The sequence below is a fragment of the Rana temporaria genome, chromosome 4 (genome assembly GCF_905171775.1).
Source record: "Rana temporaria chromosome 4, aRanTem1.1, whole genome shotgun sequence".
NCBI lineage: Eukaryota > Metazoa > Chordata > Amphibia > Anura > Ranidae > Rana > Rana temporaria.
The window spans coordinates 479957310-479983500 of record NC_053492.1 but is presented as its reverse complement, the minus strand read 5'-3'; the positions used below and the strand labels follow the sequence as shown (position 1 = coordinate 479983500).

The following is a 26191-nucleotide window of genomic DNA, read 5'->3' as shown; positions in this document are numbered from 1 at the left end:
GGGGGGTGACACCATGTTTTACCGCACCGGGTGACACCAACCCTAGTGACGCCACTGCTTGTATCTTTGTGTTCCACAGAAGTCGGGTGACGGCCTTAACAAGAGCAAGTATGCGAGGTAAGCTGGGGGGGCGGAGTCCTATGACACGCGTGATCCTATCATATGATTGGTGTCAGATTCGGAGGAATTGTGGGGGGGTGATCGGAATGAATGGGTTCCTTATCGGTGCTTTCTTCTATTATTATCACCAGGTTGGAAGAGACCCTCCTACGAGCCAGCCAGCTCACCGAGTCATGTGAGTAGAGTTCTGCTGCGTTGCTTCGTATCTCAGGCCGCTAGAGGAAAGTAGCCCCTCCCCCCCATGCTATGTCTCCCTGACGATTGCAGAACTCGTGCTATGGGGTGTGTCAGACCTCTGCAGAGAGGACGCTGCTTCCTCATTTCGAAGCTAGGAACCGACCCCCTTCCCCTGCAGCTGCTCAATGCCTGCAGGAGGAAGAGGAGGAGAAGCGGATATTCAGGGGCTGTGGGGGGGGGATTGGCTGCCGCGAATTGAGAAGCGGAGGGGGGGGGGGGCCTTTACAAAAAAAAAGGAGAAATAAAGGAAAATATATATAAAAAAAGGGGGTAGCAATCCGGGGCTCTGGGGACCTCTGGACCCTTTAATAAAAAAAAAAATATATATATATATATATATATATATATATATATATATATAAAAATAAAATAAACATTAATAAAAAAAGGGGGGGGGGTTTGCCACATGGGGCCCTGGGGGCCTCTGAGCCCTTTAATAAAATATATACATATATATATGTAAAAAAATAAATAAAAAATAAATAAAATAATATAAAAAAAATTAAAACATTATATAAAAAAAGGGGGGTTGCCATCCGGGGCCCTGGGGATCTCCGGGCCTGAAATTGAGAAGCGCGCGGGGGGGGGGGGGGGGGGCCTGCCGTGAATTGAGAAGCGGGGGGGGCCTTTACAAAAAAAAAAAGGAGAAATAAAGAATAATATATATATAAAAAGGGGGTAGCAATCCGGGGCCCTGGGGGCCTCTGAGCCCTTTAATAAAATATATATATATGTAACAAAAAATAAAAAATAAATAAAGAAATAAAATAATATAAAAAAAAAAAAAAAATGTTATAAAAAAAAGGGGTGTTTTCATCCGGGGCCCTGGGGATCTCCGGGCCCCTGGGGACCCCCGTACCCCTAAAAAAAAATTGGCCCTTTAATAAAAAATAAAATTAAAATATATTAGAATTTTTTTATTTTTTTTAATAAAAAATAAATAAAAAAAGGGGGGGGGGTTGTCATTCAGGGCCTTGGGGACCTACAGACCAAAAAAAAAAAAAAAAAAAAAAAGTCCCTTTAATAAAAAATAAAATAAAAATATATTTAAAAAATAGTTGCCATCTGGGGCCCTGTGGGCCTCCGGACCCCTTACAGGTGTACTGCCTGTACCCCCCTGATGGCGGCCCTGCCACCACCCCTCCTATCCAAGTGTTCAGGGGGCCACACAGGAGCATGGTGCTGGCTTGCAATTGCAACCCCTGCGACCCTTACAGGGACGCCCCCCGGTGAGATCTCCTAATGTTGATCTTGGTGACATAGGCGTGCGCACAGGGTGTGCCAGGTGTGCCCAGGCACACCCTAATCACCCCCTGCAGTGAAGATTCCCCCTGCTGCCCGGTGCCCCCTCCAACAGTATGTCTGGCTTCCCTCCTCTCCCATAGGCTACTGCAGTGGGCACACACACACATGATATTTCAGGATGAGTGGGGGAAGGGGTAATGTCATTTACCGGTCCCTTCCCTTTCCGAATGAACACAGTGAGAGATCGGTACGGTGTTTTTGAGCTTTCAGGTGCACACCCTAATGCTACAGGCTGCGCACACCTATGCTCGGTGAAATATCATTTGCCAGGATCGGCTTCTTTCCTTTTTATCAACTATAAAATGACTCAATGTAAAAGTTAGTACACCCCGGAGGAACCTCAATGTGTAAGCATCTGGCCAATGGCGGCATTTATTGTATGAAAATGTTCATTGTGTTCCTCTTTGGCAGACGTCGGACAAAAATTGTATAACTCGGTCTCCAACGTGTCGCCGGTGTCACAGAAGTGAGTATTCAGACAGGAACGCGCGTTCTTAGAGCGCATCGATCTGCCGGATCTCGTAAACCTTCTAAAAACGTCTTTGTGTTTGTGGGTTGCAGGAACCTGGTGGACGAGGCCAAGGACTTGGTGCAAACTCTCAGGCAGGAGCCGGTAAGTGTGATGGGCGGGGCGATTTTGGATTAGCTTATCTTGTTAATTTATTGAAAAAATTTAAAATTGTTGCATGTTTGATACGGCGACCAACCCGCAAACAGAACTTTGTCCGCCGTCAATGCTTCCTGTCCAGAACCACTCACTGGCACCAAAGGCTGGCCGGTACCGTGCCTCCAAAATGGACCGTTTAACATGGGAGTCTATGGGGAAACACGGTCAGCTTGAGACGCGATATCTCCACGGCCATCGGTCCGCTGGACCCCAAACATGGCTTGCTCGGTTCAGGACATATGGGGCTACAGTGTGGCGAAGAAAGTAAGTCGCATGATGCGCCCCAAGTTTGAAGTCGGTAGCACGTTCCGTTCAAAAGTTATAGCCCAAAAACCGATGGGGTCTACCAAAACTGATTTATGCCACATCCAGGCTGAAGTCCCAAAACACCCAACTTTGGACGGCCAGTTCTCCCGAACCGTAACTGGTAGCGACTTATTTTTCGATATCGGTTTTTGGGCTATAACTTTCGAACGGAACGTGCTATCGACTTCAAACTTGGGGAGCATCTTCCTGAATAGTGTTGCTCACGAATATTCGTATTGCGAATATTCGGCTCGAATATGGCATATTCGAGTATTCGCGAATATCTCGAATTTCGCGGTCAATATTCGCTATTCCGAATATTCGGATTTTTTCAATTTTATTTTTAGAACAGATCACATCCTAGAGATCTCCATCGACGTCTAAAAGCATTGCTGGTATGATTAGAGACACTGGGCCGAGTAGCTGAAGCGATCATTTTATATTGCCGAAAAATCGCAATGCGATTATTCGGCAATAGGAATATTGCGCGAATATTTTATCTGCCCTTCTTTTGCATCAGAGCCAATCAGAGTGCTCCTACCGCAGTTGTCGAAATTCCGCAATAAATATCGCATTCGTATTTTGCGAAATTTCGATAAAATATCAGGAATATTCGATTTCATAATGAGCCAATCAGAGTGCTCCTACCGCAGTTGTCGAAATTCCGCAATAAATATCGCATTCGTATTTTGCGAAATTTCGATAAAATATCAGGAATATTCGATTTCATAATGAGCCAATCAGAGGGCTCCTACCGCAGTTGTCGAAATTCCGCAATCAATTTCGCATTCGCATTTTGCGAAATTTCGATAAAATATCACAAATATTCTGAGCCAATCAGAGTGCTCCTACCGCAGTTGTCGAAATTTCGCAATTATTTTCGCATTCGCAATAGCGAAATTTCGCAAACATTTCATTTCGATAAAATATCACGAATATTCGAATTTAGCGAATATATCTCGAATATTCGGCTATATATTCGTGATATATCGCGAAATCGAATATGGCGTATTCTGCTCAACACTATTCCTGAATAGCAACCGGAGCGTATCGAGAATTTGGAGTTTCTGGGACCTTTTACCGGGAAGTTACCGGTCACGCTAGGTACACTCCGGCCTTTGGTGCTAGGACCTCCAAACTACCCACATTTGAAGGGGAGACTCTCGGCTACATGTCTACCAAAGGTGGGGTCACTGTTACCAGCACCGTCCAAGACTCTTTAGCCCCCCCCCCAATCACCACACAACACCAGTCTTGGAGCACATCAGGAAAAGGCTCTTTATTTGAGATCTCACACAAATATATACACAAGGGGCCAGATTCACGTAGAGATACTCCGGTGTATTATCTCCTGATATCTCCTGATCCCCCATCGTATCTCTGACTTACACTGGTCCTATCTATGCGCCTGGTTCATAGAATCAGATACGCATAGATAGGGCTAAGATGTGACAGTGTTACACTGTGTTACACTGTCGGATCTATTTTTAAATTTAAAAATGGCGCCGGGGGCGTTCCCGCTGATTTATGATAAATAATATGTAAATCAGCGAGATACGCAAATTTACGAACGTACGCGGACCCGACGCAGTCTTCTTACGACGTTTCCGTAGCGGCGTACCCGTCGTATACTTACCCTTTCTTTTATCAGGCGCAGCCAATGTTAAGTATAGCCGGCGTTCCCGCGTCGAATTTGAATTTTTTAACGTCGTTTGAGTAAGTCGTTCTCGAATACGGACGGACGTCGTTTACGTAAGCGTCAAAACCACTGACGTCCTAGCGACGTCAGTGGGAGCAATGCACGCCGGGAAATTTCGCGGACGGCGCCTGCGCATTTAAATCGGCGCGGGAACGCGCCTGATTTAAATATGACACTCCCCCTAGCCGCGGAATTTGAATTCCGACGGGGGATTTAGGATCCGCCGCCGCAAGTTTGGAGGTAAGTGGTTTGTGAATTAGCCACTTGCCTCTTAAACTTGCGGGAGCGGATCTTAATTCACGTAGATCGAGCGGATCTATAGATCCGCTGAGCTACGTGAATCTGGCCCAAGGAGGACAATACAAACTGTAACCAGAAACCTAATTAACATGAGCTAATTATCTAATCCTTACACAGCCTAGGTGACTCAGGCCCTGTACACACGATCAGTCCATCCGATGAAAACGGACTGAAGTCTGATGGTCTGATGGTCTGATGATCTGATGTGCCTACACACCTTGGCCCGGATTCAGATACATTGGAGTATCTCTCGGCAGGCGTAACGTAGCTCAGATACGTTACGCCGCCGTAAATTAGGGCGCAAATTCCGTATTCAGAAAGAACTTGCGCCCTAAGTTACGGCGGCGTAACGTATGTGGTCCGGCGTATGCCCGCCTAATTCAAATGTGGATGATGTGGGCGTGTTCAGGGGCGGACTGACAGTTCATGGGGCCCCCGGGCAAAAGGAGATCATGGGGCCCCCTGTGTCTCCGCCCATGTGTCCCCACCCACATTCATTCTTCTCACTGATCACCAATGTAAGGGACATTCTTCTCACTGATCACCAATGTAAGGAACATTCTTCTCACTGATCACCAATGTAAGGGACATTCTTCCCACTGATCACCAATGTAAGGAACATTCTTCTCACTGATCACCAATGTAAGGGACATTCTTCTCACTGATCACCAATGTAAGGAACATTCTTCTCACTGATCACCAATGTAAGGACATTCTTCTCACTGATCACCAATGTAAGGACATTCTTCTCACTGATCACCAATGTAAGGAACATTCTTCTCACTGATCACCAATGTAAGGACATTCTTCTCACTGATCACCAATGTAAGGACATTCTTCTCACTGATCACCAATGTAAGGGACATTCTTCTCACTGATCACCAATGTAAGGGACATTCTTCCCACTGACCTCCAATGTAAGGAACATTCTTCCCACTGATCACCAATGTAAGGGACATTCTTCTCACTGATCACCAATGTAAGGGACATTCTTCCCACTGATCACCAATGTAAGGGACATTCTTCCCACCGATCACCAATGTAAGGGACATTCTTCTCACCGATCACCAATGTAAGGGACATTCTTCTCACTGATCACCAATGTAAGGGACATTCTTCCCACTGATCACCAATGTAAGGGACATTCTTCCCACTGATCACCAATGTAAGGGACATTCTTCCCACTGATCACCAATGTAAGGGACATTCTTCTCACCGATCACCAATGTAAGGAACATTCTTCTCACTGATCACCAATGTAAGGAACATTCTTTTCACTGATCACCAATGTAAGGGACATTCTTCTCACTGATCACCAATGTAAGGGGCATTCTTCCCACTGATCACCAATGTAAGGGACATTCTTCCCACTGATCACCAATGTAAGGGACATTCTTCCCACTGATCACCAATGTAAGGGACATTCTTCCCACTGATCACCAATGTAAGGGACATTCTTCCCACTGATCACCAATGTAAGGGACATTCTTCCCACTGATCACCAATGTAAGGGACATTCTTCTCACCGATCACCAATGTAAGGGACATTCTTCTCACTGATCACCAATGTAAGGGACATTCTTCCCACTGATCACCAATGTAAGGAACATTCTTCCCACTGATCACCAATGTAAGGGACATTCTTCTCACTGATCACCAATGTAAGGGACATTCTTCCCACTGATCACCAATGTAAGGGACATTCTTCTCACTGATCACCAATGTAAGGGACATTCTTCTCACTGATCACCAATGTAAGGAACATTCTTCCCACTGATCACCAATGTAAGGGACATTCTTCTCACTGATCACCAATGTAAGGGACATTCTTCCCACTGATCACCAATGTAAGGGACATTCTTCCCACTGATCACCAATGTAAGGGACATTCTTCTCACCGATCACCAATGTAAGGAACATTCTTCCCACTGATCACCAATGTAAGGAACATTCTTCCCAATTTTGTTTATTAAAAGTCTTGCAAACAAAAAGCATAAAATCACTATAAGATATACATAAATATACACATATTTACATAAAGGAAAATAAATATAGCAAATCTGCTCTCAAACAAAAGACTTTACAGCAAAGCAAAAATCATGTAATCACCAGGAAAATAAATCTTAATACAACTCACACCACTACACCAGACAAACCTGCAAGGTCAAGAAACAAACCCGCACCCATTATGCATGCAGCCCTTCTAAGAAACGTCCAACACCACACATCCACCTATTTCTACCTCAATTACCCGCCGGCACGTTACCATATCGGTTTCAAAAAGTACCGCAACTCCGCTGCAGGGCTCAGCCGCAAGAGACCAAAAGGAGGGACCGCATCTCCACTCCCTTTTTGCCAGATGGACATCGGCCAAAGTATGGAGCCAGGTCTCTTGCAAAAATAAAATCTCAGCATCAAACTCGCTGAGCAAAAATAAGGCCATATCACGAGCTCTTGCAGATTTAATGCTGGCGACATTAATGGTCGCCACCTTTATCGGAGGGGGAACTGCCATCAGGATGATTGGGGTAGTCGTTTCTTGACCTTCACCACACTCTCATCACCAGAAACCGCTCTCTTCAAACTACGTGACTCCCCCTCATCCATAGATGAAAAAGAGGAAGACAAAGACATCTTGTCACCCGACAACACAGAAAAGGTGTTACCAAGGGGAACCCCACTTGGATCCGACTCTGAGGAAGAGACGACCGGTTTTCTTGTCTTTCTCTTCATTTTTTTCTTCCTTCTAATCTTCTCCCACCCCTCCTCATCCGAATCCCCATCAACGGAATGTGAGACATGGGGTATGGACACCCTTCCATCAGCCCCACCCCCATCCAGCACCCCCACATTCCCCTGACCACGTTTGCGCTGCCGAGGGACAGGGACTGGAGGCTGAGTGGGAAGATCCGCTAAACCTGCCCCCCCAGCAGCCTCCGCCAGTCTGGAGGATCTACGAATAGATGGATTAGGGACAAGAGGGACAGATTTAGGGACCACATCTCTAGGGGGAACAGAAACAGATGTCACAGACACAGAAGGGACAGACTCAGGGACCACATCACTAAGGGGAACAGAAACAGATGTCACAGACACAGGAGGGACAGACTCAGGGACCACATCACTAGGGGGAACAGAAACAGATGTCACAGACACAGGAGGGACAACAAGAGTTTCAGTGGCCTCATCCTCCTTATCCAGCCTCTGCAGCTCAGCCTCCAACCCTGGCAGGTTATGTAATGCCTCCGGGCATTGACTGTACGGGTGACCAAGTTTTTGGCACAAATTGCACCGAATGTCAGTACAGTCTTTAGCCAAATGGCCAAGCTCCTGGCACAAAGAACATTTCTTGCGGGTGCAGGTGGAGGCAAAATGGCCCTTGTCACCACATTTATTGCACACCTTAGGCTGACCCTGGTAAAAAATGGTCAGCCTGTCCCTCCCCAGAAAGGCTGAACAGGGCAGATGTTGAACAACATTTCCCTGCACCCCCAATTTTAGTGACACTGTCCAGGCCCCTGTCCATATCCCATGCTGATCAAGGACCTTCCGCAGTGGAGCGAGGACTTCACCATAGCGGCGTAACCATACTAACAAATCAGCCTCTGGGATGGATTCGTTACGCACGAGGATCGTCACTGATTTTATTAGAGGCTGCCTGGAAACCACCTTTGGCATCCAACCATTCCACTGCGGAAGGTCCCTGCGCCCCCTAAAACGTTCCCAAAATAAATCCAGACCCTCAGGCTTTACAAAGGACAAATCAAATTCCCAACTCCCAACGGGACAAATCAAAGCAAAAATGTCTGCGACTTTGAACCCCATTTCCAGGATCAACTCTGCCACCCTCCCCCTTACTGGTGGGGTCCCCTCCCCCTCCCACTTCAACTGGACCACATTTCTCCGCTTATACCCACCAACCATCCCCCCACTAAAACCCCCCAAATTGTGACCACCAACATTTGCACCATTCCCCCCACTCTCCTTGGTGCGACTCCCCAAAACCGACGCGTAACTCCCAGCAGATAAACCATTGGTTTGTTTTGAACCATCTGACACATTTGCAGCAGATATCGATTGCACAGATTTGGTCTGAACAATCGGTGAGTCTTTCCTCTGCTGAGCAGGGGGAGGAATGTCATTTTTATTTTTCCCAGCAGTATTAACCCCTTCACCACCCACCACATCCATTGTTTTATCATTACTGTCATTCTTAGTACTTGCTGGAATATTCACAGTTCCTGCAGTCTTCCTAGCAGTGTCAGTTCCCACTGCTGTGCTTGTAGAAGCTTCAGCTGGTCGGTTCTCTTCTGTCAGGACAGGGTTGTCATCAGGGGATAGTGCAGGCTGGTCTGATACTGCAGCAGGTGAAACCTCCATTGCTTCTTCCACTGCACATGGTGCAATATGCTGATCCCCTCCCCCACCACAGGGAGGCTCAGGTGAGGCAATCTCATTGCTGGTAACAGGCATACCTTGTACAGAGGAACTACAGGTCCCAGCAGAAACTCCAGGCAGCACTCTGCACAAGGCCTTCCCTTTCTGCTCCTCAGTCAGGACACCGTCCACCACAGCAGGTTGGGCAGACATGTTGGAAGACAGTGAGGTGTGCTGACATTTCTCCACCTGTACTGGCTTGGCTTCAGGGACTTCTGTATTAGCAGGCTTGTTTGCTCTCAGGGGTGACTCCATCTCCTGGATACATTTCAGGGTGCCATGCTCACTCTCAACCCCCTGGCTGGTTGCCATCGGCGATTCCAAGCCCTGACATGGAGGAAGAGGTGCAGAGGCAGATGGACCCGCGTCATCCATTATCTGAGGCTCTCGCTGGTCCCTGGAACTTGCTGTCTGGCTGGCAAATCTCCTCTCATTATCAAACTTTTCTCCACTTTTATCTTTCAGCTTTTCCAATAATAAAGATTGTTCCTTTACCTTTTCCTCCAATTCCTGCAACTCAGGCTTCATGGCCAAACGATTTTTACTCCAGGCCTGGAAATACTTGATTTTAAAAGATTTGTGTTCAGCCTTCAAAACTTTAAGTTTTTCTTCAGCTCTTCCAATCGCCCTAAAACGATCAATGCTCTTCTGACTGAAGACATTTGCATCCACAGCAGGGCCTGGATCTACAGACAGATCCTCCACCTCCTCCTCACTAGGCCCCGTATCATCAGGGGGATCCGTCCCGGGGCCTCCCCCAGGATCAGGCATTATTCCTGGGCCAAGCTAGCAGGCAAGGCCCAGGCTTGAAAAAGGTTGGATCTCTCAGAGAGCTCCTTGGGTGTGTCCTCCTCCTTCTTCCCACTGATCACCAATGTAAGGGACATTCTTCTCACTGATCACCAATGTAAGGGACATTCTTCTCACTGATCACCAATGTAAGGGACATTCTTCCCACTGATCACCAATGTAAGGAACATTCTTCCCACTGATCACCAATGTAAGGAACATTCTTCCCACTGATCACCAATGTAAGGGACATTCTTCCCACTGATCACCAATGTAAGGGACATTCTTCTCACTGATCACCAATGTAAGGGACATTCTTCTCACTGATCACCAATGTAAGGGACATTCTTCCCACTGATCACCAATGTAAGGAACATTCTTCCCACTGATCACCAATGTAAGGGACATTCTTCCCACTGATCACCAATGTAAGGAACATTCTTCTCACCGATCACCAATGTAAGGAACATTCTTCTCACCGATCACCAATGTAAGGAACATTCTTCCCACTGATCACCAATGTAAGGACATTCTTCTCACTGATCACCAATGTAAGGGACATTCTTCCCCCTGATCACCAATGTAAGGGACATTCTTCTCACCGATCACCAATGTAAGGGACATTCTTCCCACTGATCACCAATGTAAGGGACATTCTTCTCACTGATCACCAATGTAAGGAACTAGGGGTGTAACGGATCGTCACCGATCCGTGATCCGAACGGGCCACCCCGTTCGGATCGGCACACCCCGCGATCCGCGGAGCGCTCCGGAGCCTAGGCCTAGGAAAGTCCCCGGCTTCGGCCTAGCTCCGGAGCGGCGGCCAGTCTGCTTGCCAGAGCCCAGCGTGACACGCCTCCCCGGGGAGGCGTGTCACGCTGTGCACTGGGCTCTAGCAAGCTCAATGGGAATGTTAGCAGTGAAGCACTGGTGTGAGAGGAGGGGGGGGAAAGGGGGAAAAAAGAGCACAATAGCAATTCACAGGGGGGTGGATTAAAGAGGAAGCAGGTGAGGCTGTTTGGGACTTAAAGTACAATCTTGATGTTTTTACAGCAATATATATATATATATATATATATAATATATATATATATATATATATATATATATATATATATATATATATTGCTGTAAAAACATCAAGATTGTACTTTAAGTCCCAAACAGCCTCACCTGCTTCCTCTTTAATCCACCCCCCTGTGAATTGCTATTGTGCTCTTTTTTCGGATCAGCAAAAAAAAAAAAAAAGGTTCCTTTTTTTAATTGGTCCAAAAAAAAATATATTTTATTATATATATATATATATATATATATATATATATATATATATATATATATATATATATATATATATATATATATATATATATATATATATAATTTTTTTTTTTTTTTTTTTTTTTTGGACCAATGAAAAAACTGACCCTTTTTTTTTTTTTTTTGCTGATCCGAAAATGATCCGATCCGTGACTCCTGATCCGAGGATCGATCCGATCCGTGAGTTTTTTGATCCGTTGCACCCCTATAAGGAACATTCTTCCCACTGATCACCAATGTAAGGGACATTCTTCCCACTGATCACCAATGTAAGGGACATTCTTCTCACTGATCACCAATGTAAGGAACATTCTTCTCACTGATCACCAATGTAAGGAGCATTCTTCCCACTGATCACCAATGTAAGGAACATTCTTCCCACTGATCACCAATGTAAGGAACATTCTTCTCACTGATCACCAATGTAAGGAACATTCTTCCCACTGATCACCAATGTAAGGAACATTCTTCCCACTGATCACCAATGTAAGGAACATTCTTCTCACCGATCACCAATGTAAGGAACATTCTTCTCACCGATCACCAATGTAAGGAACATTCTTCCCACTGATCACCAATGTAAGGAACATTCTTCTCACCGATCACCAATGTAAGGAACATTCTTCCCACTGATCACCAATGTAAGGAACATTCTTCTCACCGATCACCAATGTAAGGAACATTCTTCTCACCGATCACCAATGTAAGGAACATTCTTCCCACTGATCAGCAATGTAAGGGACATTCTTCCCACTGATCACCAATGTAAGGGACATTCTTCTCACTGACCACCAATGTAAGGGACATTCTTCTCACTGATCACCAATGTAAGGGACATTCTTCCCACTGATCACCAATGTAAGGAACATTCTTCCCACTGATCACCAATGTAAGGAACATTCTTCTCACCGATCACCAATGTAAGGAACATTCTTCTCACCGATCACCAATGTAAGGAACATTCTTCCCACTGATCACCAATGTAAGGGACATTCTTCCCCCTGATCACCAATGTAAGGGACATTCTTCTCACCGATCACCAATGTAAGGAACATTCTTCTCACTGATCACCAATGTAAGGAGCATTCTTCTCACTGATCACCAATGTAAGGGACATTCTTCCCACTGATCACCAATGTAAGGGACATTCTTCTCACTGATCACCAATGTAAGGGACATTCTTCCCACTGATCACCAATGTAAGGGACATTCTTCTCACTGATCACCAATGTAAGGAGCATTCTTTCCACTGATCACCAATGTAAGGAACATTCTTCCCACTGATCACCAATGTAAGGAACATTCTTCTCACTGATCACCAATGTAAGGGACATTCTTCTCACTGATCACCAATGTAAGGGACATTCTTCTCACTGATCACCAATGTAAGGAACATTCTTCCCACTGATCACCAATGTAAGGAACATTCTTCTCACTGATCACCAATGTAAGGGACATTCTTCTCACTGATCACCAATGTAAGGGACATTCTTCCCACTGATCACCAATGTAAGGAACATTCTTCCCACTGATCACCAATGTAAGGAACATTCTTCTCACTGATCACCAATGTAAGGAACATTCTTCTCACTGATCACCAATGTAAGGGACATTCTTCTCACTGATCACCAATGTAAGGGACATTCTTCTCACTGATCACCAATGTAAGGAACATTCTTCTCACTGATCACCAATGTAAGGGACATTCTTCCCACTGATCACCAATGTAAGTGTAGCGCTTACCCCCGAAGGAGCGGCTAATTGTTTTGGGCCTGCACTCTGCTTTATTACCCCCCCAGTATTCTGGGTCTCACTCCCCTGGTCACAGCTGTGGTGCAAACTGACACAATAGTTTATGAGCGACAAAGGAACCGTTTAGACACAAGTTAAACTTAAATAATCATTGACTTTACTAAAACAGTTGTTGTAATACACAATCGGAACATAAGTGGTGCACATTCAGTATTGCGAAAGGCTGTGCGCAACAATTTCTTTACACCCCCCCTACGGCCGCAGGTATTTTGGTGTCTCCAAGTGGGACTAGCGCGCAGGCCTTACTTCAAGCTGCGCGCCTTCCCACTTCCAGTACACAACCACACAGTATGCGCCACGCAACACCCAACAGAATAAAACACAACCATAACGGGTAATCCCTCAGTAACTTCCCTATGACAGTATCTGTCTAACAGTAACAGCGCTGCAAGGCCTTGCCAATAAAATGTAGTAGTATTAGTCCTTGATCTTCTTTCTTCGCTAGCAATGTGAACTCAATTTGTAATCCACAGGTATTTTAATAGTAGTTTGATGCAAACAGGGACTGCGGATTAAACGTGGAGGGTGACTGCGCACTCTTTCCTGGTTAATACACAATATTCAATGGCCGGCCATCAAGCAGTTGATTAAGGCTTTCAGGTCCTGGCACATGTGGCTTAGGGAAACACACTGGCAGCGTGGAACTAACGGTCCCAGCAGCACTCCCCGGCAGTCTAAGTGTGTGTGTGTGTAAACAGTACAAAGCTTTGGGCCCGAGCCCTCTCACCACACGAGGCCCAGATGACTGGATGCTCTCACCACACACGGCCTCCACCTGGTCTCTGCACTCGTCTGGTTGTCCAGTTCCCACTTTCAGAGACGATCGGGAACCCTCCAACACTTGCCTGGATACCGATGGCTTGCTTCCGCACGAGGTAGGCCAGAACTCCACCAAACACACTGTGAAAGGATTCCTCCAGGATGTGGGTCCCGAGGCCGAGAGAGCTAAAAATGGCCACACAAGGTCTTTTATATCTTCCCAGCATGCCTTGCAGCCCTGAGTGTTTCTGGGTAATTATTCATATCCCTTCTGGATGTTCTGAAAAAAACAAACCTTGAACACGCCGTTCCATTTCTTCGCCAGTAGATGGCATCAGACGCTTATTTACATTATAAGACTATCAATTCTACCACTTCAGATCTGAGCATTCTTAATAGCAAAAATTGCCCCCGCTACATACTCCCCCCACTTTGAATCTTTGGTCCCCAAAGACATTTTTAACTCTACTGCACATTTTTGCCTCTATGCGGCTGCTCAATACAGACAGAGGAGCCTCCCACCACTTTTCATAAGATGGGAGGCTGTTCTGTGCACTCTCAGGTGACACCGCAGTGTCTGGTACAGATGTGTCCAGGGGTGAGTTGGGGTTCTCTCCTTCTAGGTTTACAGTAAGGAGACCAGGCATATCAGGAATTCTTTTGGGGGCAAGCCAGGCCTGTTCAGAACATTCGCCCAGAATATCATAAGTCAGTTTCTTAGGCGCATGAACTTCCCTCTTGACTCTTTGTCTTTTAGGAGTAGGCGCTGTCTCTTCTTCTGCCTCACACTCTTGCACCTCAGTGTCAGCGGGTGAGTGATCCTCAGAATGCCCACTTTGCGGCACAAATTCCGGGGCCTCAGGTCTCAAAGTCACAGTGTCTGTCTCCTGCTCATGAGGTAAGCAATTAGTATCAGTTTCCGGCATCTCAGGCGACCACAACCAGCTTATCTCCATCCCATCCTCTTTCTCACTACCTTCTGTGGCCAGGGATCCTGACTGAGACCTAGTTACAGGTCGAGGCTCAGCCATAGGCGATAGTTCCCGTCGTGGAGTTTTCCTGACTGCTTCTGTTAAGGGCAGAAGGTGATTCCGATGCCATACCTTCAGTGGTCCAGTACTCCCTTCTGGTCTGATTTCGTATACCGGTAATCCCGGGAGGCGCCTGCATATGATGAATGGCTGTGACTTCCAGCGATCAGCCAACTTGTGTTTTCCTGGTACACCCAGATTTCTCAATAGCACTCGGTCTCCAGGTTGCAGGTCTTGGATCCGCACTCTGAGGTCAAAGTTCCTCTTATTCCTGCGTCCCCTCGCATCTGAGGTGGCCCGAACTTTCTCATATGCGGCCTTCAAACTCTTCCGTAATCTGCCCACATATCCTCGATGAGAGGCCTCCGAAGTGTGGTCTAAAGAAGTACCAAACGCCAGATCCACCGGCAAACGAGCTTCCCGACCAAACATTAGGCGATAGGGTGAATATCCTGTGGCATCACTCACGGTGCTGTTATAAGCATGTACCATGGCTGCAATGTGTTTACTCCACTGTTGTTTCTGCTCCGAGGCCAGTGTTCCTAACATGTTGAGGAGAGTTCTATTGAATCTTTCGGGTTGTGGATCCCCTTGTGGGTGATAGGGGGTAGTCCTAGATTTTTTTATATCCAGCAAGTCCAGTAGCTGCCTAATGAGGGTGCTCTCAAAATCCCTTCCTTGATCTGAATGGATCCGCTGAGGCAGGCCGTAATGGATGAAGAATTTCTCCACCAAGATCTTTGCCACAGTAGGCGCTTGTTGATCCCTGGCTGGAAAGGCCTGAGCATATCTGGTGAAATGGTCCGTGACTACCAAAATATTTCCTTGCCCACTGAGATCGGATTCCACACACAAGAAGTCTATACATACTAGATCCATGGGTCCGTGGCTTTCCATATGGCCCATTGGGGCGGCTCTCTGAGGTAAAGACTTCCTTTGTATGCACCTGAGACAAGAGCGACAGTAATTCTCCACTTCAGATCGCATGTATGGCCAGTAAAACCTGTCTCTCACTAATTGAAGGGTCCTTTCCGATCCCAAGTGGCCATGGTGGTCATGCAGAGCAATCAGAACTCTTTCCCTATGTTTCTCCGGCAGGAACAACTGCCACTTCTCCTCCAGATCTTCAGAGGGGGCCCTCCTGTACACCACTCCTTGTTTCAGCTGTAACCGACTCCACTCCTTGCATAACAGGCGAGCTTCCTTCTTGGCGCTCTGTAGGAGTAGATCAGAATGTTGAGTCTCCAAGGCCTCCGACACAAGGCTACAGAGGGGATCTTCTTGCTGATCTCTTCGGAGGTCCTTCCTGGACAGTTTAGGCAAACCCTCATCCACCACTTGAGTGACATTACAGTAGCCCCTAGGCACTCCCACAGCGGACACTCCTACCTCCTCAGCCCTGGCTCCACCCTTCGCTGGTTGTTCTGCTCCTTCACAAAGAGCCCTCACACCTTCAGGGGTAAGTTGGGTCCAACCTTCCGGCGAGTTCCAATCGTAGTGGGGCCTTCTGGATAATGCATCAGCGTCCCGATTTCCGACCCCTGGACGGTATTTTAGACTGAAGGTGAATCCAGAGAGTGCAGCCAGCCACCTATGCCCTGTAGCATCTAATTTTGCTGTGGTGAGTAGGTAGGTGAGAGGATTGTTATCTGTCTTGATCACAAATTCTGCGCCATATAGGTAGTCTCTCAGTTTGTCCACTACTGCCCACTTCAAAGCCAGGAACTCAAGTTTGTGAGTTGGGTAATTCCTTTCAGCGGGTGTCAAACTTCGGCTCACATAGGCAATGGGTCGTAGGTGCCCGTCATACTCCTGGTAGAGTACTCCACCCAGTCCATCTCGACTGGCGTCCACATGCAGTTCATAAGGCCTGGCAGGGTCTGCGTAGGCCAAAACGGGGGCAGTAGTGAGGCTCCGCTTCAACTGTACAAAGGCCTCTTCACACTGAGTGGTCCATTGGTCTTCAATCGACTCTTTCTTCTTCCTGGGACCCTCCTTAGGCTTCCCAGGTCCATCAGGGTCCGACCCAGCCCCCTCTTGGTTCTTTAATAGTTCAGTGAGTGGGTGAGCTATCTTGGCGAACCCTTCAACAAATCTGCGATAGTAGGAGCAGAATCCCAGAAAAGACCTGAGTTCAGTCACATTTGTTGGCCGGGGCCATGAGGTGACAGCATCCAGCTTCTGCGGGTCCGTGGCCACTCCTTCCGCGGACACTATGTGACCCAGATAACTCACTGATGACTGGTAAAATTTGCACTTTTCCATCGAAAGCTTCAGGCCCTCTTCATGGAGTCTACTCAAGACTTTCTCCAGGCGCTCTTCGTGCTCTTCCAGTGTTCTGCCGAACACTATCACATCATCCAGGTATACCAGCACTTCAATTAAATTCATATCACCTACAGTCTTCTCCATCAACCTCTGGAAGGTGGCCGGGGCCCCCGACAAGCCTTGTGGCATGCGGTTAAATTCAAAAAACCCCACCGGGGTAATGAAAGCTGTCTTCTCCCTATCTTCAGGGTGCATGGGAATCTGGTAGTACCCACTCTTCAGGTCCAGCACACTGAACCACTTCGCCCCCGACAAGCTCTGTAAGGCATCTTCTATTCTGGGGGTGGTGTATTGGTCGGGAATGGTCCTCCGATTCAGTGTCCTGTAGTCAATGCACAGCCGTAACGACCCATTCTTCTTTCTCACTACCACTATCGGGGAGGCATAGGGGCTCCGAGACTCCCGGATGATGCCTGTTCTCTTCAGCTCAGCCAGTTGCTCTCGCAAATCTTCCAGGTCTCCCAGTGGAATCCGCCTGACCCTTTCCCGGAAAGGTTTGTCCTCTTCCAGCCGGATCTTGTGTTCAGCACTTTTGGCCAGCCCCACATCGAACTCGTTTTTTGAGAAAGCCATCCTCCATTTTAGTAGCTGGGTCTTTGCTCTCTCCATCCATTCGGGTGACAGGGGGGTGTTTTTTGGGAAGAATTCTCCCAGAGGGATCTCCTCTCCTTGTTCTTTCAGCATTTCATACGGAGGAACTGGGGTTGCTGGCTGCACTTCCCCTAACAACACTCTAGCCGGCATCTTCACTGGGGATGTTGTGGTGTTCCGGACGCTGACGGAGACTTTCCCTCTTTTTCTCTTCAGTAATTTAGTTGGTAGCAATTCGGGGACTATCTCCAACTCGTTGTTCCCCTGTTTCCTGTCCGTCTCAAGGACGATGAAAGGTCCTGGTTGTTCCCAAGTGAGCTTGACAGAAGCTCGCAGGCAGACCACCTCACCAGGCTGTATCACCTTTTCTCGTCTATCCAAACGCCAGACTCTTCCCACTCCTTCGGCTGGGGCCCTCTGCTCATGCAGTAAGTTCTGATACACCTGGGTCAGTATGGGGTGTATTTTTATGGCTGAAGTGTCCTGCTTCTGCATAAGTGGTGTCAAGAGTCTCCGGACTAGGTTGGTGTTGGTCCCAATAATGATGGAACTCTTGTCCGCCCCTGGTGGGCGGGGGCATACTACTGCCAGAGCATCGAAGACTTCAGCCTCCCCGGCCACGCTTGGGTCGAAGGTGAGCTTAATAGGCAGGAAACCGTCATATGGGAAATTCTGAGTTCCTAGACCCCATATCTCCAGTTCCTCCAGCTTCTGGAGAGGCAGGTGCCTGAGGTGCTTCTCATAGAAGTCCCTGTAAAGGAGAGTTACTTGAGCTCCAGTATCCAGCAGGGCTTTGGTATAGATTCCTTCCACTTGGATAGGGACAATGGGAGAGGGCCCCACTAATTCAGGGGGGAATCCACGTGGGGTGGCAAGGTTAGTCTGTTTGGTGGTTCGTACCTTTACACCCTTCTTCCGGGGGTGTTTTTCCAACTTCGACCCCCGGGGGTCACTAGGGACCGGGACGGCGTATGGTTGTTTGGAGTTTACTATTGTGACCGGGCGCCCAGCTGACTCCTTCACTGGGGCCCTCTGGAGTTTTCCGCCGGCTTCTGGGCCCTTGCTTCTGTCTTCGGCGGGCTTGGACACACTTGGCGGTAATGTCCCACTCCTCCACAGTTGAAACAGGTCTTTGACCTCACCGGTCTCTCAATTTGAGTGACTGCGGGGTCCGGTGGGGCCTTCTGCCTCTGTGGGCCCTCTGGCCTAGCGGTCAACAAAGTCATCATCTCCAGTATTTCCTTCTGCACTTGAAATAGCTTTCCTAGTTCAGAACGGGGCATATCATCAGCGGTTGCTGTCAAAACACTAGTCTCCGGGGAGCTCTGTGAGACATCAGCGTTATGCCATCTGATCCTTGCGGTGATACTGGACTGAGCTTTCCCTTGCTTCTTCTCTCCCTCTGTTTCCATCCGGGCCGCCTCATTGGTCTCTTCAATGAGCACCTCATCTGAGGTGGAAGGATCATCCAGGTACTGTCGCAACTGGAATTTAACATAGTCACTCCTCAGTCCTGTAGCCACAGACCTCAAGAACTTCTTCTGGATTACTTCTGGCCCAAGATGTCCATCCGAGTCTTCTTCTCGGGAGGCGGACAACAAGCGATCCTTCAGAGCGATGGCCCTGAACAGGAAATTCTGCGGGGTCTCCTGGGTGTCTTGTGCCATATTTATTAGTTGATAATACAATTCCGCAGCATCTTCCTCCTTATAGTAACTTTTTAATATCCTCCTGAGCTGTGTCAGAGTTAACCCATTCTTCATCTCCAACATCCTTCTGATGCTCAGATCCGGGCTAATGGCGTTGACTACGGCCTCTGTGATCTCAGATTCATGATAGCCCTTCTGAAGTCCCAGCTCCACCTGATGTAAGAGATTTGTATAGGACAGGCTTCCCCCTTGGTCTTTTTCCCCTATCCGTCCTTCGATTTTAAAATCCTTCCGGATCGTCACTTCAGGTAGGCGATTTTTGGTACGTCTCGAGGGAACTGAGGCAGACCTCGAGCTTAGCTTACTGTTATTTGAATCTTTGCACGAGACACTTAGCTCTTCAATGTGTCCTGCGATCACACCAGAGGCCTCCTTGAACCTTTCCTGTATGGTGCGGCACTGCCGTTTCAGGTCAGATAGCTGCTGCTCTGACTGAGAACCTCCCCTGTACTTTCCATATACAGGTTTTACCTTCCCTTGAGGGGGTCTTGAACTGGTATGGGCTGGGGTTGTTTTCTGATCAAATCCCAGCGCCGTTGGCTTTACAAGGCTAGAGTTGGCAGTGCTCTGACCAGACCCTTCTGGATGTGTCAGGTATAACTTGGTTCCTCCAGCTAGCTGTACACTCGGACCCCTGAAGTTCTCCGGAACTTCCGTCCTCCACTCCAATAGGGCATAGGTGTGGGAGGTTTCACAGTCTGGTCTGATGGCGATCACCCAGGCCTTTCTATTTGGGGACAGTGCCTTCACAACCTTTTTGATCTGCTCACTATCCCAGGTTTCTCCCGGGAGGGCGATGACTACGCTCGCTTCGGAACGGGCGCCTTCAGTTCCACACCACCGAGCCACTGTAATAGGATCCATGCTGATACCAGGGATGGGTTTTATTTGCAGAGGTACAGGATCCCGGACGAGCCCCCACGTGTAGCGCTTACCCCCGAAGGAGCGGCTAATTGTTTTGGGCCTGCACTCTGCTTTATTACCCCCCCAGTATTCTGGGTCTCACTCCCCTGGTCACAGCTGTGGTGCAAACTGACACAATAGTTTATGAGCGACAAAGGAACCGTTTAGACACAAGTTAAACTTAAATAATCATTGACTTTACTAAAACAGTTGTTGTAATACACAATCGGAACATAAGTGGTGCACATTCAGTATTGCGAAAGGCTGTGCGCAACAATTTCTTTACACCCCCCCTACGGCCGCAGGTATTTTGGTGTCTCCAAGTGGGACTAGCGCGCAGGCCTTACTTCAAGCTGCGCGCCTTCCCACTTCCAGTACACAACCACACAGTATGCGCCACGCAACACCCAACAGAATAAAACACAACCATAACGGGTAATCCCTCAGTAACTTCCCTATGACAGTATCTGTCTAACAGTAACAGCGCTGCAAGGCCTTGCCAATAAAATGTAGTAGTATTAGTCCTTGATCTTCTTTCTTCGCTAGCAATGTGAACTCAATTTGTAATCCACAGGTATTTTAATAGTAGTTTGATGCAAACAGGGACTGCGGATTAAACGTGGAGGGTGACTGCGCACTCTTTCCTGGTTAATACACAATATTCAATGGCCGGCCATCAAGCAGTTGATTAAGGCTTTCAGGTCCTGGCACATGTGGCTTAGGGAAACACACTGGCAGCGTGGAACTAACGGTCCCAGCAGCACTCCCCGGCAGTCTAAGTGTGTGTGTGTGTAAACAGTACAAAGCTTTGGGCCCGAGCCCTCTCACCACACGAGGCCCAGATGACTGGATGCTCTCACCACACACGGCCTCCACCTGGTCTCTGCACTCGTCTGGTTGTCCAGTTCCCACTTTCAGAGACGATCGGGAACCCTCCAACACTTGCCTGGATACCGATGGCTTGCTTCCGCACGAGGTAGGCCAGAACTCCACCAAACACACTGTGAAAGGATTCCTCCAGGATGTGGGTCCCGAGGCCGAGAGAGCTAAAAATGGCCACACAAGGTCTTTTATATCTTCCCAGCATGCCTTGCAGCCCTGAGTGTTTCTGGGTAATTATTCATATCCCTTCTGGATGTTCTGAAAAAAACAAACCTTGAACACGCCGTTCCATTTCTTCGCCAGTAGATGGCATCAGACGCTTATTTACATTATAAGACTATCAATTCTACCACTTCAGATCTGAGCATTCTTAATAGCAAAAATTGCCCCCGCTACATAAGGAATATATATAGGGAATAACACTCACTTAGGCTGGATTCACACCTATGGCATTTTTAGTGCTTTTTGCATTTTGCAGATTTGCACTACAGAACGTGTTCCATAGGAAACCATGTTAAATGGATTGTTGTGCAAATCTGCAAAATGCACAAAAAATGCCATAGGTGTGAATCAGCTTTAGTCCAGGTTCGCACTGACAGCGGGAATGAAATTGTGCGAGACAGTTCAGCTAAACTCGCATGATTTCATACCCGCATATCAGTGCGAATTTGGCGGGTGATTTCAGAGACATCTGTGAGGGTTGCTGCACAGATGTCTATGGAAATTGCACCAAGAAGTCGCCAAAAGTTGTACAGAAACTACTTTTGGGAATCGGCGCCACAAATGGGGCATCGCACCGATTTGGTTAGTGCCATTGCCATGCGATTTGACATGTCAAATCGCATGGTAAATTGCTTCAATGTGAACCAGGTCTAAGTGCTATTCCCTATATATAACACTGATATCTACACACTGAGTGGCATTCAGTGTACCAGATATCAGTGTGCAGGGGCGGATTGACCAGTCAGTCGGTAACTGCCCGAGGGCACCGTGGTGGCAGGGCCCGGGCCGGCTCAGTCCGCCACTGGAGGTGCCCGCAACAGTGGCAGCTTATCATACACAATAAAAAAAAACTGAGTCTGTACCCCCGAGAAAGCAGTGCCTTGAACCATTAAATCCCATTAGCTAGGTTGATGTGGCTGTTGTATATGAGGGGGTCGGGAGGTATGAGCTGGCCGGTGTCCTGACGATATGGTTCCTCTATCTGATAGTTTCCGACCTCAACTGTGCATGCTCAGTCAGAGTCTACGGAAATCTCCGAGGCTGAATAGCTGTTTGTCCGCTGTAAATGGAGCATGCGCAATGCGCTCGCTCCCGACCCGATGCTTGGGGCTGGTTATACACGGCTCCTCCACTCGATGGCCAGTGCTTTTGTCAAAGGGGTGGATGTCATATTGAGAATATCAACAAACTGGGGGCGTGTGTAACCAGCACCAAGCATTGGGTCGGGAGCGAGCGCAGTGTTCATTGCATATGCTCTGTTTACAGCTAACAAACAGCTCTTCGGGCTTGGAGATTTTGGTAGCCTCCGACTGCGCAAGTGCAGCGCCTGCGCAGTCGAGGTCGGAACCTATCCGATAGGGGAACTATCTCAACAAGACACTGGGATGGATGGCTCAACATGTGCACTAGTGAATAGCCCCTGACATGACCTGCTACCTGGTAAATAAGCACAGACACAGCACAGGACAAGAAGGTAAAGAAACAATCAGCATAGGCATGGCTCTTATAACACAGATTAGACACTGTCACTGCAATCACAGGGCTTTCATTATTTATCACACTGACCTGCTAATCTGCACACAACACAAGGCAGGTCATTGTGAATGCCATTCGTTCCTGTGTCTGTGCAATTCAGTGTGCTCTGCCTCTCCAGTCCAGCAGCAGCAGCTCCTTCACATGCAGTCCTCCGAGGCAGTGACTTATGGCCCCGCCCCCTCAGCTGAAGCACAGGGGAGAGAGGTGGCCGGAGCGCCTGTCACTGTACATCCCCACACGCACGGCTCACGGCTCTGATGAGCCATCCATCCTGGGAAGCTCATAACTCCCGAGCGAGCCTCTTATACAAGGCATCTCGGGGGTACAGAGTACAGACTCCGTTTTTTTAATTGTGTAGAAGCTGACGCTGCTGCGGGCACCTCCAGGGACGGACTGAGCCAGCCCGGGCCCCCCCCCACCACGGGGCCCTCGGGCAATGACCGAATGACCGAATGGTCAGTCCGCCCCTGGGCGTGTTTTATCTAAATTAATTGTGACCCCACGTATTTGACGTTTTTTACTAACGGCGCATGCGCCGTTCGTGAACGAATCCCAGTGCGCATGCTCAAAATTACTCCGCAAATCGTCAATGCTTTAGACGTGAACGTAACTTACGTACAGCCCTATTCGAGAACGACTTACGCAAACGACGTAAAATTTTCACAATTCGACGCGGGAACGACGTCCATACTTAACATAGGATACCCCTCATATAGCAGGAGTAACTTTACGCCGGAAAAAGCCAAACGCAAACGACGTAAAAAAATGCGCCGGGCGGACGTACGTTTCTGAATCGGCGTATCTACCTAATTTGCATATTCCTCGCGTAAATCGACGGAAGCGCCACCTAGCGGCCAGCATAAATATGCAACTAAGATACGACGGTGTAAGAGACTTACGCCGGTCGGATCTTAGGGAAATCTATGCGTAACTGATTCTATGAATCAGGCGCATAGATACGACGCCGCAACTCAGAGATACGACGGCGTAACTGCTATCTGAATCCGGGCCAAGGTTTTCTGTGTTTCTATCTATGATAATATTGATTGTGTCTTCTGAGCTAAAAGACGGCAAGTCTGGCCTAAAAGGTCATGCCTCTGAGGCCCTGTACACACGATCAGTCCAAACTGATGAAAACGGACTGAAGTTCAGTTTCATCAGTCCAAACCTACCGTGTGTATGCCCCATCGGACTTTTGTCCTTCAGACCAAAGTTTTAGAACTTGCTTTTAAATCGGACTGATGGACGGCCGACCGATCGGTCCAAACTGATGGTTAGTACGCAAAAGCATCGGTTCCAAACCCGCGCATGCTCAGAATCAAGTCGACTTGACACCGGCGCCCAGACACAGTGGACATAAGGGGCCAGATTCAGGTAGAATCGCCTATCTTTAGGCGGACATAGCGTATCTCAGATACACTACGCCGCCGTAAGTTTGAGCAGCAAGTTGTGTATTCACATAGAACTTGCGCTTAAACTTACGGCATCGCAGTGTAACTGGGCCGCCGTAAGCCCGCCTAATTCAAAATAGGCTGGTTGGGGGCGTGTACTATGTAAAATAGTAGTGACCCCACGTTTTTAACGTTTTTAAAGAACGGCGCATGCGCCGTCCGTGGACATATCCCAGTGCGCATGCTCCAAATGACGTCGGCAAATCGTCATGCTTTCGACGTGAACGTAAATTACGTCCAGCCCTATTCGCGAACGACTTACGCAAACGACGTAAAAAATTCACATTTCGTCACGGGAACAACGGCCATACTTAACATTGGCTGCGCCTCATAGACCCAGGGGTAACTTTACGCCGGAAAAAGCCTAACGTAAACGACGTAAAAAATGCGCCGGGCGGACGTACGTTTGTGAATCGGCGTATCTACCTAATTTGCATTTTCCTCGCTGAAATCGACGGAAGCGCCACCTAGCGGCCAGCGTAAATATGCAGCCTAAGATACGACGGTGTAAGAGACTTACGCCGGTCGGATCTTAGGGAAATCTATGCGTAACTGATTCTAAGAATCAGGCGCATAGATACGACGGCGCACAATCGGACTTACGACGGTTGGAAGCCGAAGATTTAAAAATAATAAAAATTTTCTTGAAATTACATGTTATAAGAGAATTCAGTCAGAGGGCCAGATTCTCGTATATACTGGCGCAAAACTATGCGGGCGTAACGTTACTCGTTTACGCTACGCGGCCTCAAGTTTTACGGGCAAAAGCTTGATTCACAAAGCACTTGCCTGTAAAGTTGCGGTGGCGTAGCGTAAATCCTCCGGCGCAAGCCCGCCTAATTCAAATGATCCAGGTAGGGGGCGTTGATCATTTAAATTAGGCGCGTTCCCGTGCCGATCGTACTGCGCATGCGCTGTCCCTAAAATTTCCCGACGTGCATTGCGCTAAATGACGTCGCAAGGACGTCATTGGTTTCGACGTTAACGTAAATGGCGTCCAGCGCCATTCACGGACGACTTACGCAAACGGCGTACATTTTTAAATTTCGATGCGGGAACAACGGCCATACTTAACATTGGTTGCCCCTCATATAGCAGGGGCAACTTTACGCGTCGCAAATGCTACGGAAACGTCGTAAAATCACTGCTACGACCGCGCGTACGTTCGGGAATCTCGCGTAAATAGCTAATTTGCATAGACGACGGGGAAAACGACGAGGCGACACCTAGCGGCGGGAAAAAAAAATTGCATCTAAGATCTGACAGCGTAAGAGCCTTACGCCTGTCAGATCTAATGGATATCTATGCGTAACTGATTCTAAGAATCAGGCGCATAGATACGACGGGCCAGATTAGGACTTACGACGGCGTACATTGCGTTGCGCCGTCGTAAGCCTTTTGAGAATCTGGCCCATTGAGTTTACATCTAATATAAACTTTCCACAGTTCCTAAAAGGTAAAACGTTGGATTGTGATGGGTACACGAGGAGGCTGACGCCCCACTGGGAGCCAAAAGTGATCGGCGCGGCTCGGCGCGGCTCGGCGCGGCTCAACCTTCTGTAAAGCTTTGTGGAAAAAGAAGTCTAAAATAAAAAAAGTAACCGTCTCTCCTGCTCCTAGGTCGTGTCTTTTGCGGACGATTGGAAGATGGTCCTGATCTTTGTGACAGCGGAAGATCCGTGTAACTTCTGTGTTCAGGTAAAGATAGAATAAGATATTATAAGAAGAGCCTTATAATGTCTGCTCCCCTACATAGATACCCTGTTTCCCCGAAAATAAGCCCTACCCCG

At 47.9% G+C, this 26191-nt stretch overlaps 1 protein-coding gene across 1 annotated transcript in view; it reads left to right on the top strand.

Moving 5' to 3' along the window:
• Positions 1-210: 210 nt before the first annotated feature.
• Positions 211-26191, top strand: part of PLB1 (phospholipase B1) — a 202450-nt gene continuing 176469 nt past the window's right edge. The window contains exons 1-4 of the mRNA XM_040347863.1: positions 211-295; positions 2074-2128; positions 2224-2275; positions 26022-26099. Coding sequence (XP_040203797.1) covers positions 211-295; positions 2074-2128; positions 2224-2275; positions 26022-26099 — 270 coding nt within the window. The remainder of the gene's footprint in view (positions 296-2073; positions 2129-2223; positions 2276-26021; positions 26100-26191) is intronic.